This window comes from Kogia breviceps, chromosome 10, assembly GCF_026419965.1.
Source record: "Kogia breviceps isolate mKogBre1 chromosome 10, mKogBre1 haplotype 1, whole genome shotgun sequence".
In the NCBI taxonomy this organism is placed as follows: Eukaryota; Metazoa; Chordata; class Mammalia; order Artiodactyla; family Physeteridae; genus Kogia; species Kogia breviceps.
This window is the reverse complement of record NC_081319.1, coordinates 82,848,980-82,866,684: the sequence shown is the minus strand read 5'-3', so window position 1 is coordinate 82,866,684 and position 17,705 is coordinate 82,848,980. Positions and strand designations below refer to the sequence as shown.

General features: G+C 41.9%; 1 protein-coding gene across 1 annotated transcript in view; it reads left to right on the top strand.

The window, feature by feature from the left end:
- Nucleotides 1-17,705, top strand: part of PKHD1 (PKHD1 ciliary IPT domain containing fibrocystin/polyductin) — a 420,109-nt gene that overhangs the window by 78,359 nt on the left and 324,045 nt on the right. Inside the window, exon 34 of the mRNA XM_059075914.1 lies at nucleotides 5,935-6,085. Coding sequence (XP_058931897.1) covers nucleotides 5,935-6,085 — 151 coding nt within the window. The remainder of the gene's footprint in view (nucleotides 1-5,934; nucleotides 6,086-17,705) is intronic.

Genomic DNA, 17,705 nt, shown 5'->3' with positions numbered 1-17,705 from the left:
ACCATGGTGTAGAATAGTTAACCAAAGAAGGAAATGCTTACAATATACTGAGGAGTGAAAGGTACAGGTCATAAAATAGTGCATCAGTGAAATCCTGATGGTGTTTATAGTACATGTACATATGTCACACAACATGTGATTGGGAAAAAGACCGGAAGGATGTATTCTAAAATGCTGATAGTGCCTATCCCTAGGGGGCTGGAGGACTGATCATATTTGTTTTCTTCATTGAGTTTTTATGTAATTTTTTCAGTGAACATGTACTAATTTAATAACCAGAAAACACAATATAAATTATACAAGGGGTGCTAGGAATATCATGTGCTAAATAGCTTACCTTGGTTCTTCTTAAGGTTGTGCTTGTGAACCCAGAGAACTACTTTCCAGGATCTTTGCAAAGAACCCATTTCCATTAAATGGTTTACCCCCCTGCCAGCCACTACCACTATGGATTTGATGTCATTTGGCAAAGACAGAGATTTGTATCTGTGGCAAATATATGCCCAGTTTGTCCATCCATCCATCCATCCATCCATCCAGTAATTATCAAGTGTTTATTATGTTCCAGGCACTGTGCCAGGAGCTGGTGACTCAATGGTGAATGAGATGCAAAGTCCCTGTCCTTAAGAGTAGAGGAGGAGGCCAGACAATAAACAAGATGATCACATGTTATGTAAGGGCTATAAAGTGATAAAAAACAATGGAGGCTGCTTTTTAAAAAAATTTTTATTTCATTTTTTGTTACTATTATTTTTTAAATTGCAGTATAGTTGATTTACAATATTATATTAGTTTCAGGTATACAGCAAAGTGATTCAGTTATACAAATATTATATATATATATATATATGTATATATATATATGTTCTTTTTCACATTCTTTTCCCTTTTAGATTATTACAAGATACTGAGTATAGTTCCCTGCGCTACACAGTAGGTAGTGATATCAAATGATATTTGTCCTTCTCTGTTGGGCTTACTTCACTTAGTATGATCATCTCTAGGTCCATTTATGTTGCTACAAATGGCATTATTTCATTCTTTTTTATGGCTGAGTAATATTCCACTGTGTGTGTGTGTGTGTGTGTGTGTGTGTGTGTGTGTGTGTGTGTATCTCACATCTTCTTTATCCATTCATCTGTCAATGGACATTTAGGTTGCTTACATGTCTTGGCTATTGTAAATAGTGCTGCAATGAACATTGGAGTGCATGTATCTTTATTTTTCCCCCAAGGGAAAGATACTCATTTATTTTTATTTATATTTTTTTTACATTTTTTTTTGAATTTTATTTCATTTATTTTTTTTATACAGCAGGTTGTTATTAGTTATCCATTTTATACATATTAGTGTATATATGTCAATCTCAATCTCCCAATTCATCCCACCACCACCCCTACCCCCCCTGAAGTGCATGTATCTTTTTGAATTATAGTTTTCTCTAGATATATGCCCAGGTATGGGATCACTGGATCGGCTCACAGAAGGTTTCTCTGAAGAAGTGCCTTTTAAGCTGAGCTAAGGACAAGTGTCAGTATGGAGAGTCAGGCAGTGGGGGCAGCAAGTGCAAAGGACCCATCAAGTTTCATGAACTGTCAGAGGTCAGAAGGGCAGGAGTAGGGTAAGAAGGAGGAAAAGTGGCTCGAGAAGAGCTCAGGGAGGTATTAAGGCCTCAAAGGCCATAGTAAGGAGTTTGGATTCTATTCTAAGAACAGACTAAGTATCTTTCTAAAGTCACACAGTCAAGCCCCGGCAGTATCAGGACTGGTACCCAAGACTTCTGACTCACAGTGTACTCAGCATGATGCTGTATTGTCGGCATCAGTAACAGAGCCTTGGCCGGGCTGTGCGGGTCCAGGAGATTTGAGACATAGGAAGCAATTTCAGGCTAAGTGAGGGAGACAGAATGATGGCATGTGTTTTTACTGCCTACCATAGAGAGTGCATCCAAAGAAAATATCTGCTTACTTTTCGATCTGATTGGACCGACTGAAAGAGCAATAGATTGGGACTCAGGAAACTTAAGTTCTAGAACTCTCTCTGCCACCATTTGGACCAAATATTCTTACCACATTCCCTCAAAATAAATATTTGTGTGCATGTGTGTGTGCATGCACATCTGTATCATCTATATCTGTGTATTCCTCTATGTACATATATGTCTATAGTTAAATCTGGCCAACTATGCTCCTTAATTTGTAGGGTGATTGTGGAAGAAAACATGACATAGTAATATTAAGAAACTTTGAAATTTTGCAAATGTTAGTCCATTTTTGACATCCTGGTGTCTCTGCTCATCTTAATGATGGTTTTTTAATGAAAAAGTTTCTAGTCATATAATCAGGGCCGAAAAAGAAAAGAAATATGAGCTAAAGGTTGTGAAAACGTCTAAGCCAGCAGAAAAGGGTTTTAACTCTTTCAGAGCAAAAAGAACATGATTTGTTTTCACTTTCTTCTTTTATCGGGAAGCAGGGCACACAGGGTGGGAAGCAGCCTGGAAACACAGGACAATGCAAGGCAGAGTCAGGGATGCCATGGTGGCCAGGCCTACGCCCGACATCACAGAGGTGGGAAGGAGGTGGACCCTTCTATACCATGGTCACTAGTCTTTCCTGGGAAGATCAGTGGCCCTACTGTGACATCTGCTTCTTCTGTCGTGTGCCTACGACTGCAGGGAACAGACTGTCTCCTCTGGGAATGGCCTGGAAAGCCACAGCGACCCTTGTTACAGCATCGACAGATATCAGCAGGGTCTTCTACTGGGGGACCAGCTGTTAGAGGACTTGCTGAAGAAACAGGCTTTGTTTAATTTGTTCAGGACTCGGTCAGCTGGAGTGACCTTCCAATGGCAGGTGATATATATTGTGTTTCTGGAGTCACTAGCAAAATGGAAGAATCCACTGTGAACTGTTGGGCATTGCTATAGGCAGATGAAAAGAGGGCAGGGTGACTTACCTCATTTTACTCTAACCTTTGCTGATGAAGAACCTAGAAAGGGCAGAAGAAGTCTTGTTAGGAGGTGGAAGCCCATGATCCAGAAAGGTTGTAAAGGTCACTCCTTCCCTTGAGTTCAAGTCAGTATCCCAGATCATCATATAGTGAGTATAAAAAACCTGCTCATATGAGTGAAGATCCACGGTTGGAAATGAACATGAGAGGGGAGCACAGAACAGAGAGAGGTGACAGGCAAATATTCTTTCCCTTGCCTAAGAAGCAAAAAAAAGGGAATTCTGGAAAGGTAGACAACTAGGTTTACATTATCCCTGACAAAATTCCAGAATGAATTATTATTATTATTATTATTATTTTTGCGGTATGCAGGCCTCTCACTGTTGTGGCCTCTCCCGTTGCAGAGCACAGGCTCCGGATGCGCAGGCTCAGCGGCCATGGCTCACGGGCCCAGCCGCTCCGCGGCACGTGGGATCCCCCCGGACCAGGGCACGAACCCGTGTCCCCTGCATCGGCAGGCAGACTCCCAACCATTGCTCCACCAGGAAAGCCCCAGAATGAATTAATAATCAGATGGCTTGTGAGCCTTCAGAAATGGGGGTAGCAATCTGGGAACCGATTCACAAGGAACGAGATGGTGTGGAAAACCAACTTCATTTCCTTTCTGATGGCTTTATAAGAGATTTATGATGGCAGTGGTGATGGAGAGCTTCTTAAACTCTTCTAGCAACCCTCCTACCCGCTGCCCCCCAGTAGCAAAAGAGAGGTTCTAGCTGCAAAGCCCAATGTACCCTATCACAGTATCAAGTTGCTTTGAAGTCAGGTGTTTTATTTGAAAAGTCCATGTGAATTTTGCATTCTACTTCATCATATTTCCATAGGTATCTAAATATTACATTTTAATATGAAAGTTAAATTACTTTTCTTTGCTTTTCTGAATCTTTGCATACAACTGACACTCCAGGAGCAAATGCTGTGTTTATCCTGTGGCTTTCTCTACCCCTGGATTATGGCTCAGCTAAATGGATGTGTAGCTACATTACAGGCTCAGACTCAAAATGTATTTGAGCATTGGGTCCACATCAGTGAGACGACCCATAACAACAATGAATGTAAATTTCCACATTGACATTTCAACAATAATACCACCTATGTCACTACTACCTAAAACTATAACAAGAACTGACTTTATCGGACACTACCTTGCACCAGATTCTGGACAGGTCCTTTTGTAGGCTTCATTTGGCTCCATCCCCCAAACACCTCTTTAAAAGAGGGTCTTTATGAATAGTAACTTCATTTTATAAACGTGGAAAACAAAGCTTAGAGAGTCATGTCTTCAACAATGTCAGATGGATGGTAAATATCTGCTTGGGGATTCGAATCTAGCTGGTTGGCTTTCAAGCCTCACTTCTGCATTATAATGCTTCTCAGAAAATTGGCTGAACACATGCAGCATGGTGAAATCCTCAGGTAATTGTGGCTCTGAGACTTTGAGTTCACCACCATCTTAATTTAATCTTAGGGGCTACAAAACGAACACAGTATTAGGTGCCATGGTGGGGAGGGCTTCGATAAAGGGAGACCACAGCTTCAATGGTCAGCCAAACTGGGCTGCACAATATTAAGATTGACAATCTACAGTAGGTCTAGAAGACAGTGAGTATGGAAGTCATGTCTTGGGTGGATATGGAGCTGGGAATGTTTTAGCATGAAGACGAGGAGATGAAGTAGATGTGATAGTTTTCCTGCTCATTATTTCTAGCAAAGTGTGGGAAAAACCATTTCGACCTTGATTTGAAAAAAGATGTTCTAGTTGGACATGAGTTATAGTTTCTCAAGCAATGACCTTTTGCAGTTTTCATCACCAATCCTGATCTTCCCGTGGGATATGCCAACTTCGTGGTGATGTCCCATCAGCATCTCAAAACTTGGGAGTACTGCTCTAGGAGACGGGACCCCTTGGATTCTCATCTTGGAGTTGCCTTATTTTTGTGTTTGACTTTATGCAAATCCCCAGATCTCTTTGAGTTACATTTTTTATGCCTCTACCTAATTTACCGGCTGAAATGAGATCATACATATGAAACTGTTAAAAAGTGTAAAACATCATGCATTATTATAACTAATAATCTTGGAGCTAGTTGCAACAATGCCTAAAGCCAGGATTATTCTTGAGTAAATATCACACCTGTTGGGGGCCATACCCTGCAAACTCCGTGCTCTCCTCTCCTCTGGACCACATATTTTTAGACTTTCTGTAATGCTACACTGCAGTTTTTCATTTTAAATCCAGTCTGGTTTCTCTCCTTAAAGCAAGAGGACTTTTAAAGCAAGTGGCTGATAGTATAACTGGCACATATATCGAACCTCCTTAGTCTGGGCAGTTAAGTAAGTTTAATTAATTTACTAAGTTAATGTTCCACTGCTAGCAACAGAGCCTCATTGCCATCAGCTGGGGAGAGGGAATTGCAAGCCTAAATGAGCTCATTTTTTCACAGTTGGAATTAGGGACCAGTTAGCCAGTGGTGTGGGTTTTCCAATTTCTCCATCTGCCCTGGGGGGATTCAGGCAATTCACTCCCCCATCACTGAGTGTAAGAACAGGAAGAGGGAAGGGGAAAAGAAAAAAAAATTTTTTTTTCCAACATTTGCTTCCATTTTTGGAACTGGAAGTATTATCTGTGCATTGCTTCTTTGGTTGGGTTTGGAGAAGCTTTTGCTAATGTTCCTGATAGAGCTGGAAAAGAGAAAGGCCTCAGTGAAAGATATTTACCATGTGCATTTTCATTGCAGGGTGTGCAGATAAAGGGAAAACAAATAAACAATAAAAGAATGGAAACAAAATTACAGAAATTTGCAAAATTTGACAAATGGTGGCCTGTAGTTGCCACAAGCTAATGGCTTGCAATGATTAATAAGAGTAAAAATAATTGCATTTCATTAAGATTGATGACACCCCATTTAACCTCCCCTCTCGTTTCAGCCCTAAAGTGGAAAGAGATGAAGTTCTCATCTATAATAGCTCCTGTACGATTACCATGGAAACTGAGGCAAAGATGGAGTGTGAGACGCCTAATCAGCCAATTACCGCCAAGATTACTGAGATACAGAAAAGCTGGGGCCAGAACACTCAGGTATAATCAAATCTTTTTTACAGACTGATTCAAACAGCTCAAATTAAATTTGTAATATTGTGTACATTAAAAAAACAATTTAGCCCAAATGGCAGCGATATATAATATTAAATGCTCTCAAACTTTGAGGAACTGGTCTAATGTACAGCATCTGAATTCATAGTTAACTATGGTTAATCATATATTTTCTCAGAAATAAATGAGTGCTGCCTGGGCTCTTTTAAAGCAAATTCTGAACAGATAATCTCAGCATTTTGTCCTGCTTTCCGCGAGCATGTTTGAAAGAAGCTCTCGGTGGTTTATTTCTCCATGAAATAAATGGCCTACAATTTAACCAGGCCCTTCTGGAAGGTTTCCAAATCACTCAGCCATCCTCAGTTGGTGGGATGGCAGTGTCTCCTGGTCCATCCCGTTCATCTCTGTGCCATGTAGAGCAGAGTGGAAACTTCTACTTCTGAGGGGATGCGGTGGAAATTAGGACCGAATAGGGAAAAAGTCTGCAGGGTCATCTGGTCCAGCCTCCCTACCTCACCCATCCATTTTTAAATCATCTTAGCCACCCCTCCAAGTGGGTTTTGTAAGAATGTGTCTTTAAAAGTCCCTTGTGGGAGATTCCACAGCCTCCCAGGGAATTTTCGAAAATTGAAATCAGAGGCAAAGGGCCCTTTGGAAATGTATCAGATAATCTTTTACAACTCTCCAGGCTTCTCATGGTACATAGATAAAAAATAATATTTATTGAGCACCTACTCCCTTAGGTGTCTTTCTCTTTATGAAAGCGATCTTCAGATCTCCCTCTTTTGTCTCTTTTATTGGAACAAACGTTTATTGAGCGCCTATCAAGTGCCACACGCTATCGGAGATCCTCTCATGAATGCTGCTCCGATGAAACCTTTGCAATCCCAAACTGTGCCTCCTGGGTTCGTGAGGCCTGTTTTTCTATAACTTTTGGGCTGGTGCTGAAAAAACATGCAGTTACAAATAATGTGATTTTTCTGTCCTTTCTAAGCTGTTCCCTGTCTGCCTTTCCTCCCCCCCTCCCCCGGGGTCTCCTGTCCATCCTATTACCTCCTAGGCTTTACACACCCCTTTCCTAAACCTTCAGGTTGTTGCACAGGGCTGTTGCTTCTTCCTTCATTGTGTCCCCCTCTGCCAAATTCACCTCTTCCTTTCAGTGTATTGATAACTTTAATTCTTTATGTGCAGCACTATGGTCCCCTAATCACAGCCTCCTCTTCAGGCCCGTGCCCCTTCTCAGCAGTTGGCTGGCAGTGATGTCTCAAAGGTTTACTGTAGTGACCGAGGCTGCTGAATTAGCATCGAATTGTAAAAAGAGAGCTGTGGGCTGAAGGCTAGCTGTGGGACACTGAGCATTCTTTAAGGCTTTCCGGGCTTCAGTTTCCACCTGAGGAATAAGCTGGGTTGTTAGGGCACACCTCTGAGCAAATGCCGGTGACAGGGAGGGAGAGGCAGGTAGCACAGGGGTTAGGGGCTTTGAGCTGGACTGCTGGGAATGGAATACATCAGTTGCTCCCTGGGGGACTTCAGGCAACTTAGCCTCTCTGTGTATCAGTTTTCTCATCTGTATAGTGGGGAGAATAATGGTACCCCCCCCCCCCCCAAATAGGGTTGGTATGAGGATTCTAGCATGTGAGCCGCTGTGAACTGCACCTCACACACAGTAAATGTCCAACGTTGGTTGTTCTTGTCCATGCTTATTTGCTAGTCTCAGTGCTAGAAAATGATACAGGATCATTTCTCCATAATGCTTGCTGCTTTGACCAGATCATTTCACTTCTTAGATTTCATAGAATTTCCCATCATCTCAAAGACTAATTTTGAGTTTTTTGGGGACCTTAAATGTCTGTCATCTTTAAATGTTTATACAGCATGTATTTACTGAGTTCCAATCACGTTCAATGTCCTCTATTATGAAAGAGAAAAATAATGTGTAAAGAGACCCCTCTTTAGGGGACAGTAGGGAAGACAGGTCACGTATGGAGGTAGGTGAGGTTCAAAGAAGGACATGAAGTGTCAGTTCATTACAGTTGGATGTAATGTTGGACACCATCTGACCAGTGACTCAGCAAGGGATGAGTTAACTGAGGTCCATAAAGAGAGGTGACCTGATAAATCACACAGCTGTAATTTGGCATCATAATCCATGCAGCCATAAGTCATTGTGGAGAAAATAAGCCAATTAATCTTTAGGAACCAGAGGGGCATGTGTCTAAACCTACGAGGCTAATGTCAGTGCCTAGGAAACTCCAGTCCTGGGATGTATGTTTGTCCCATAGATGTTGGGAAGTCTGAGGACCTTAGGTACGCAATTGCCTTTTCTCGGCCTGGGAAGAACCAACGCTGCCAGATGCTTTATCAGGGGTAGAGTTCTGGTCTCTAGGTCCAAGTACTCTGTGAGAACCTTGGAACACTAGTTCCATGGAATGTTAATAAGTATTCTGGGATAAAAGGGTTCCAAACTCAAATACATTTATGAAAGTTGGATTAAATATATATATATATTTATATATAAAACATATATATATATGTTTATTGAGAGCATTCAGTATGTGAATATATAATGTAAAATTCTAGGAGAGGGCTGTAGTGTGGAGTATTACCTGAACTTGTTCGTCCACAGAGCCCTTTATTCCCAGAATTTCTTTGGGGGCTTGTATCTGTCCTGTGGCCCTCACTTTGGGAACCGTTGCCCATGACATACTCTTCCCCCTACCCTAGAGTGGAGGGTCAGAGGTGGGGAAGGTTACCTTCCGATGGGGCAGTCAACTGAAGGTAAGTAGGTAGCATTTGTATTATGCCAGGTAGGATGGGCAGGGTTCAGGCAGGCGGGGAAGCAGAGGAAAGGTATTCTTGGTGGCGAAACCAGGATGCCCAAGGCACTGAGGCAAGAACTCACAGGAATAGTGTGAAGAGCGTGGTGTATATGAAGGGGACTAGTGAGTCGTAGGTTTGGAAAGATGCGCTAGGGTGAGACTGTGATGGCAGGTTCGGCGTTTTGTCCTTTAATTCATCAGGTGACAAGTAGTGCTCAAGGAGTTACTGCAAGATCCCAGGCGTGCTTCAGTCACATTCCTCTGTAGCTGGGTGTGGGACGCCCTGGGAAACCGAGGGCAGATGGGTGAGAGGTAATCGAAGGAGGGAAGTGGCAGAGAGAGTGGAGGGGAGGGGGCACATGCGATAGTCAGCACTCGTTAACTTGTGTTCGGCAAAGTGTTCAGAGAGATTGAAAATTCAGTGTGGGAGGTGGGAAAATCATCGGTCAATTTTCCCAATGGTCTTTTCAGATGTTTGAAGTATATCTATATATCTATATCTATATATCCATGCTCTTGATTCCAGAATTGTAATCTCCAGCCCAGAACTCTTTCCTGAACTTTCGATTCCCAAACTTCATTGCCTCCTGGCATCTTCACTTGGATACTGAAATGGCATCTCAAGTCCAACAGGTTCTGAGTTGAACTCCTGATCTCCACTGCTGCTCTCCCCTAGCGCCTCTTCCCCCAACCATAGTCCTGAACTGAGCTGATGGCAGCTTTTCAGTTGCTCAGGCTGTGGAGGCATCCTTGATCTTCCGAATCCCATGTCAGACCCATCAGGAAATTCTGTTGTCTGTACCTTTCATCTGACTGCTTTGTAGCAAGACTACAGCTGTCACCTCCACCGTCATCTACTGATGATTACAGAGCTGGTCTCCCTGCCTCTCCCTCAGCCTCTCCTTTCAGTCTATTCTAATGGAGCCCCAGTGACCCTTTCCAAATATGTCAGGTAATTACACTCCTCTCAAAACCTTTCCGTGGCTCCCAAATTCTCTCTCAATAAAAGCAAGTCCTTACACTTATCTAAAGGGCCATCCTCTGCACCAGATTCCCACCTCCAACTCCTCTTTGGCTTCACCTCTTGTTTCTGTCACCTGTATCTGGTCTCTCCAGGCCCAGCGGCTCCCTGCTGTTCCTGGAACACGCCAGGCTTACTTCCACACTGAAACTTTTGCATCTGCTCTTCCTTCTGCTTAAAACACTGTCTCCTCCTTAAAATACTGTCTTCTGCTTAAAATACTGTCTCTTTTTCTTTTTTAAATTGAAGTATAGTTGATTTACAATATTGTGTTAGTTTCAGGTGTACAGCAAAGTGATTTGGTTATACACACACACACACAGACACACATATATATATGTATATATATATTCTTTTTCAGATTCTTTTCCATTATAGGTTACTACAAGATAATATAATTCCCCACAAATCCTTATTATTTATCTATTTTATATCTAGTAGTGTTTATCTGCGAATCCCAAACTCCTAATTTATCCTTATCCCTCCCCCCTTCCCCTTTGGTAACCATAAGTTTGTTTTCTATGTCTGTGAGTCTGTTTTTGTTTTGCAAACAAGTTCATTTGTGTTATTTTTTAGATTCCACATATAAGTGGTATTTGTCGATGGACATTTAGGTTGCTTCCACGTCTTGGCTATTGTGAATAGTGCTGCTGTGAACGTTGGGGTGCGTGTGTCTTTTCAAATTCCAGTTTCATCTTTTCCAGATATATGCCTAGGGGTGGGGTCACTGGGTCATATGGCAACTCTACTATTTTCAGTTTTTAAGGAACCTCCATACTGTTCTCTATAGTGGCTGCACCAATTTACATTCCCACCAACAGTGTAGAAGTGTTCCTCCATTCTCCATACCCTCTTCAACATTTATTATTTGTAGACTTTTTGATGCTGGCCATTCTGACTGGTGTGAGGTGATAACCTCATTGTAGTTTTGAGTTGCATTTCTCTAACAATTAGCAATGTTGAGCATCTTTCTCCATCCCTTTTCAAGTACAACCCTCTGTTTTAACTTTTTGCTGAAATGTTACTTCCTCAGTGAAGTCTACTTTTACCATATGCTATTTAAAGTTACAACCCAGTACTGCTCACTCCATATATCATACCTGCAATTTTCCTTAGTCTGTTTTATTTTTTCCATAGTCCTTATCACCTGCTAATATATTATGTAAGATACTAATTTATTATGTTTACTGTTTTGCATCTGACTTTTCTTGCTAGAACATGATCTCCAGGAAGGCAGAAATGTTTACCTGCTTTGTTTGCTGGTGTATCCCAACTGCCTAGAACAGAGCCTGAATCAGTTGTACAAATGAACAATATAGAAATACAAATAAAGGCAGTTAAAAAGAAGCCTTCTCACATGTTGCTTCTCCAATTCCATCCCCTGAAGATTCTATCTGAAAGGGGATACACACACACACTCACACACACATTGGTGTACATACACTCATTTGCACTCAAAGGTGTTATTGCGTCATTAATATTGTTCTTCAACTTGTATTTTTAAAAAACCTATTGACACTCTAGGGTATCAGCTCCTTGAAAAGAAGACTTTTGTTTCGTCACTGCTGTTTCCCAAAGCTTAGAACTATGCCTAATACACAGCAGATCCTGTTAAAAATTATTGAATGGACGAATGGATTTATGAATGAGTGAATGCATCATGGTCATCTTTCCATTTTAGCACAGGTACATTTGTCTCTTCCTCAGAAGACAATGATTATACCTACTGTGTATCACCGTGGTACATGAAACAAGAGACAAGATATTAGAAAAAGCAAAAATGTAAGAGTGCTGGAAAACACAATAAGGTGCCATAAGACAGCCAGAGGTTTTGAGGGATTTCTGAAGGATAAAGAGTGGATTGGGCTGGATGGGTAGAGAAATCACAGCAGAATAAACACAATGCAAAGGCAGTTGAGAGAAAATGGATAGAAAGAGTCAGCTATACTTTTCAATGGAGCTCCAGGAGAAATCCCAAACTTGAGAGTCATATAGGGCAGGTATCAGGGTAACTGAAGAAAGGATTGCTTGGGAGAACTACTAGGGCCATTTCCCTTCCTTTTCCCTCTCCTTTTCTTTTTCTGTGTCCCTGTGTACTCAGAGTGGTGGCTCTGTGGCTCTCAAGACAAAGTCTTTAAGAGCAGCTCACAAAGCAAAAAGGGGTTTGCTTGCTTGGGGACAGGAGATGGGTATGGTCCTTTGTGAGTATTAGGGTCTTTGTTAAACTTGGCCAAACCCAAGGCAACTCTGAAACTCCAGGACAGACTCAGGGAAAGAAGGAAGAAAAGGACAGGGAAAACAGCATTCTCCTCATTTCTGCCTCGAAGGAATCCCTTTACTCTCCCTCCACTCATCCAGATGTTTCACCTAGCAATTTCGGTTGTGATAACTTGAAGAGGTTTCTCTGAACATCTGATCTGCCATATCAGTGGAAAAAGAAGTTGGAAACAGTGCTATTAAAGTTATCTGGGAGATGATTTTAAACATAGAGTCCTATACCCCATCAAATACTATTTGGAACAGAAACAAAATAAAGACAAGTATGCTATATAAAATTCAGAACATTTATCACCCCTGTGCACTCTCTGAAAAATCATGTGCTCTGGAAAACCATAAAATGAATCCAAGGATGAAGATGATATGAGAAACAAGAAACAGTAGTGAACAAAGAACCTGAAAATAGCAAAACCAGAGTAAAAATGGTTGAAAATATGGCTGTGAAGCTTAATGTAGTTAACAATGAACTCTTAACCAAACTGAGGCAGGAACCTCTTGTTTCAAGTAGGTATAATAAAAGGAGGACAAGAAAGAGGCATAAACCTCCCTTTTTGATAAAATGAGGTTTTTGTAGCACATGCACAGCATTATGTGAAGATGGAAAGTATATGGGAGAATGCGGATGACTTCATGGGGAGGAGGAAAGCCAAAATTAAGTTCCTGCAAAGGGACATTTAGATAGAAAGCAAGACAGTTTGCTCTACTGGGTCCTAGAAGAGCTTTGGATTTAGAGAAATTTAGGTACCAGGAAATGGTCATGAGGCAGGAAGGGGTTGTTTGAAATCCTCGATCAAGAGCGTCTAGAGCCCAGGACCTTGCTATTGGTGGACCCTAGCAGACATCTCTTTCCTACTCCTTCCTCCAGGAAGCAGGGGCATAATTTATGGACAGATTGTATTAATTAGGTGCCTGATATCAAGCACAGGAGAGGAGGGGATGGAGAATCTCGAAGATGATTGGAAGATCTGGTTACTCTTTGAAGAGAGGTAAACCTTCCCCAACCCCGCACGAAATTCTGTCCTTTGCCGCCAGCTCCAGCATCCTGGCAATTCATGTTCTATTCTTTCCAGAAAGGAGACTAAACAATACTTTTCTGGAGAAATTAAACCAGAGGAAAGACCCACAGATTCAGACATTTGGAAGCCTCATGACATCCAGCTTGTACAGATTGTCCACTTAGATTTTTACTGCGTTGCTCTTAAATGTGAATAGACAGACTTCTGGTTTTGGCCATGAGAGAGTGATGATTTTAGACTTACCTTCCTGCTGTACACAACTGTGAAACTAGATGGAATATATTTCAGGCTTTGGATAATAGACGGCACAAGGCTGTGATCCTTGCGAGAAGGGAAACACACAAGGAGAGCAGCTTTCTGTCTGAGAACACTATTCCAGGGAAAGAGACCTCAGGCAGAGAGAAGCAGTCTCCCTGGGGGCGCCATGGGAGGCTGGGCTCAGGGTTGCTTATGTAGGTAGGAGGTATGGAAATGGAAGAGGAGGTAGGAGGGATAGGAAAAATATTTAATGAGATAATGGCCAAAATTTTTTCAAATTTGATGAAAAATACAATCCCATGGATCCAAAAAGCTTAATGAATCCAAATCAGAGGAAACATTAAGAGATCCGTTATTGGAGTTTTCAAAACCGTTGAGATGTCAGTCCTAAGTTAATGTTTAGAGACAATGCAATTCCAATAAAACAACCCAACTTTATTTTTTGGTAGCAGTTTCCAGGCCGATTAAAAATTTCTATGGAAATGTAATGAATAGCCAAATGTACCTTTAAAAAGAAGAACAAACTTTGATGACTTACTTTGCCTGATTTCAAGTCTACTAGAAAGCTATGGTAGTCAGTAGGAGTTCCAAGCAAGATCTCACTTGAAAGAAGGTTTCTGTTGCTAAAATTATCTTTGAAAGCTCTTGCTGCCGTGTCGTGGAAGCCGGGGAGGGGAGAGATCGAAGGAAGGGGTGATGAGGCACATCAAAAGGCAATGTGATCAAAAGGTCCTTAGTGATGCTTGAGGCTGCAGGACAGTATTGTTGGGGAGGAAAACCAGGTTTTGAGGGGTTAAGGAGTAAGTGAGTGGTGAGTAAATGTAGGCAGCTGAAACAGATCACAAGTAGGAAGGGAAGGGAGGGATGCAGGGAAGTATTGTGGCGGTCAGCCAGCCTCTTGTGCCCATACTTACTACCTCACTATCATTGGCGCTAGGGATGGTTTCTTATGTTAAAGGTGCTTTGATTCAAGCTGGCGTCTTCAAGGATGTTACTTGATTTGACCAGACCAAGTCTCTGCAGGTCTCTCACTCTATTCATTCTTCTACTGACTACAAACTAGCTTTCATGCCCCTGATATTTGGCTGTTAAAAAAGCAAAACCCCACTGCTTAATTTAATCCCTACTTTCTGTTTAAGGAGATTCTCCTAGAAAATTGGTGCAATACAGTGATGCAACAAATTTTACATTTTCTTTATAATGTGCATAGCTAGGTAGAGGTTAATTTGAAACTACTTTCTATTCCCTAATTGTTTTGTTTCTTGTATTACTGAAATCCCCAAACACTTTTTCACTTTGTTTTCTCTCCTTTCCTTTCTTCTCCTTTTGGTTTTTCTTCTTTCCTTTTCTTTTTCTTTCTTTTCTCCCTTCTCCTTCCTTTTCCCGTCCCTTCCCTTCCCCTCCCCTCACTTTCTTCCCCTCTCCTCTTTTTCTTTTTCTTCTTTTCTCTCCCATCTTCCTTTTCTTCCTTTTAAACCACCTCTTTTATTCAGTGTTCTTCAGGGGTGTGTGCCTTTGGAGGGAGATGCTTTCAGAAGCAGGGTTGAGCTGGTCGTTAAGCCTAAGTGCCTAACAATTAAGTGCTAGTCACCTCCCAGGAGGTGGATATTTAACTGAATATTTAACTGGGTATTTAACTGATATTTAACTGAATGGATATTTAACTGATTTTCCAGAACTGTATCTTTTAACTAAGAATGTACAGCAGCTCTGCAGCTAGTTCCCTCTGTGGTAGTCTCCTCCACTATCCAGTTCTCATCTGTTTTGAGCCCTAGGAAGCTTGGCATACTCCCACCCCTTTTTGAAGTGTGATGGGCCACGTCACTTGCTTAGCGTGTGGGTAGAAACACTTCATGTCTCGGGGTCGACTCTCCAGCCCTCTCTTTCCCTTTGCTGTGATGACTAAATGGTCCAGAGTGTAGTGTCAACTTACAGAGGACAGCTATTCCATCCTGGAGACTTGCCAACATCTGTAGTGGACTTTGTGTTGTGCCCATGAGGATTTGGGGTCGTTTGTTACTGCACGTCATCTAGCCAGTCCTAGCTATAGACTAATGACCCCATCTAACCTTTAGCCTGGTGGCTGATTCACTGCACTCCACATGATGCCTTTAATTCTTCTCTGTGAGTCCACATGGAATGATGTCCTGGTTTATGTTCTTGATGGCAGGGATGACAAGCTGGACTATGAGATGGGACCATTAGGCAGAACTTATGGCCTGATGGGAGTTAGCGGGGTAAAGCCAGTCTCCTTACCAGACTCTGGATTCCCACTTTCCTCCCTCTTCATTAGTGGTGTGCTTCCCTTCTCACCCTGATGCCCTGAAGATCCCCTGTGGAATTTTCTAGTGCCGAGAAATTAATCATCTTCTTTTGCAGTGTTGTTGCAAACTGTGGGAGTTTGGGGGGAGATGTGGCTATTTCCGGTATCTCTACCTGTGCTGAATCTCTGTTTATTTCCTCCTAAGAATCACTCTGGAACATTATGTACAAAGAAAGTTTGTTCCAACAGCATGTATTTATACTGTAGTCTATATCCATATCCATAGCCCTGTAGAATCTATGTATAGTTGTTTTTCCATTACACTTATGATCTTTCATTTCTTTCCTTAAATTTTATTTAAAAAGTCTTATCATGAAGATTTCAATCACAAGGCAAAAAGAACACGACTCAAGTAGACTTAATAAAGTGACTCACAGAATGGCTCATGGGACAGAAAAGCTCAGTCAGGAGTCACAGGCATGGCCTGACTCAATAGTTCCATGCTCACTCATGAGATAGCTCTTTCTATGTCTCTGCCCTGCCCTCCGTGGGGTCAGATTCAACCTTGCCTCCTCTGTGGGCAAAAGATGGTTGCCAGTAGTGCCCAGGGCTACTTGCTCCCCTATCTACATTGCGTGTGAATAAAGGGGTCTTTTATGGGCATTGTTTCAGAAGGAGGAAGTTCCTTTTTCAGAACCCTCAACAAATGTCTCTTCCTGACTCATTGGTCCAAACTGAGTCATTGTACGTGACCATACTGCCTTGTGCTCAGGGTGATAGGATTTGCTGGCTGTTTTTGGCCAATTATTGTGGACCTTGGAACAGAGTCAATCCCAGCCCCCAGCACCTGGGTGAGAATGTGACAGCAGTGATACCTGGAAGGAAAATCTTAGGGCTACTGATGAAGGGAAACTGGGGAATAGACACTGGAAGGTCAGCCAACACTTGACCATAATGGCTTCACTTTTGTCTTTATGGCTCTAAACTGAGGCCTCTTCCTCTGATTCTCCTCACTGGTCCTTTGTGATAATCTAAGGCATTGCTGTTGCATGGAATTTTGATGGGGGTGAGAACAGGGCGCCAATAAGGGATTTGGCTAAGTGAAAAGGAAACAAAGAGTTTGGTAAACCTCCCTTAGAATTCTGTAGAGTGTTTGCTTTAAGAAACAAACAAATAAACAAGCAAATGAGAAAGCATCACGACTACATAAAACACACATACCTTCAGTAGCCTGCAGGACCTCAAAACCAGTTATGTGTTTCTTTTGTGATGTGCATCTTCCTGATTCAAAATGACAGTAGTCATTTTTATGATGTACCAGCTCCCAAAGGGGATGGGCTCATCATTCAGTTCTAACCTTCTTCAAACAGCAAAGAAAAGAGCAATCTAGGGAAAGAAATGGTCTGTTATAGTGTTTGTTTCTCATAATGGGTCTTCCCAAATGCTTGGCAAATATTAATTAATCCTCCCAGTGTCCCTGTGTAATGAACACCTATATATATACACGGGGTGGAGTAGACAGAGTCAATTGACCAAGGCCCCTCCATGAATTAATATCAAAAGCAAGGACCTGGACTGTTGGGCTCACGGCTCCAGTACCAGTCACTTGAAAGCACTGCCATTTAACTTCTTTACTTCCCAGAGGGGAAAAGTATGCATGGCCCAGCAGAAGCAAATATATTTTGTTCTGTTTCTGCTTGACACCAATGAGTATGCACTGGACACCACATGATGACTTTACTATGACAGTGAGCAAATATAGCAATATGGCCAGCAGAGAGGGCAAGGTACTTTTACACTGGGAAAATAAGATTATTGTCCTCGATCCTTCTCAAATATCATTTACAGATCACTCTCAGGGTGCCAGCCCTTTTTTTTTTTTTTGGGCCACGCCGCACAGCATGCAGGATCTTAGTTCCCTGACCAGGGATCAAACCTGTGCCCCTTGCAG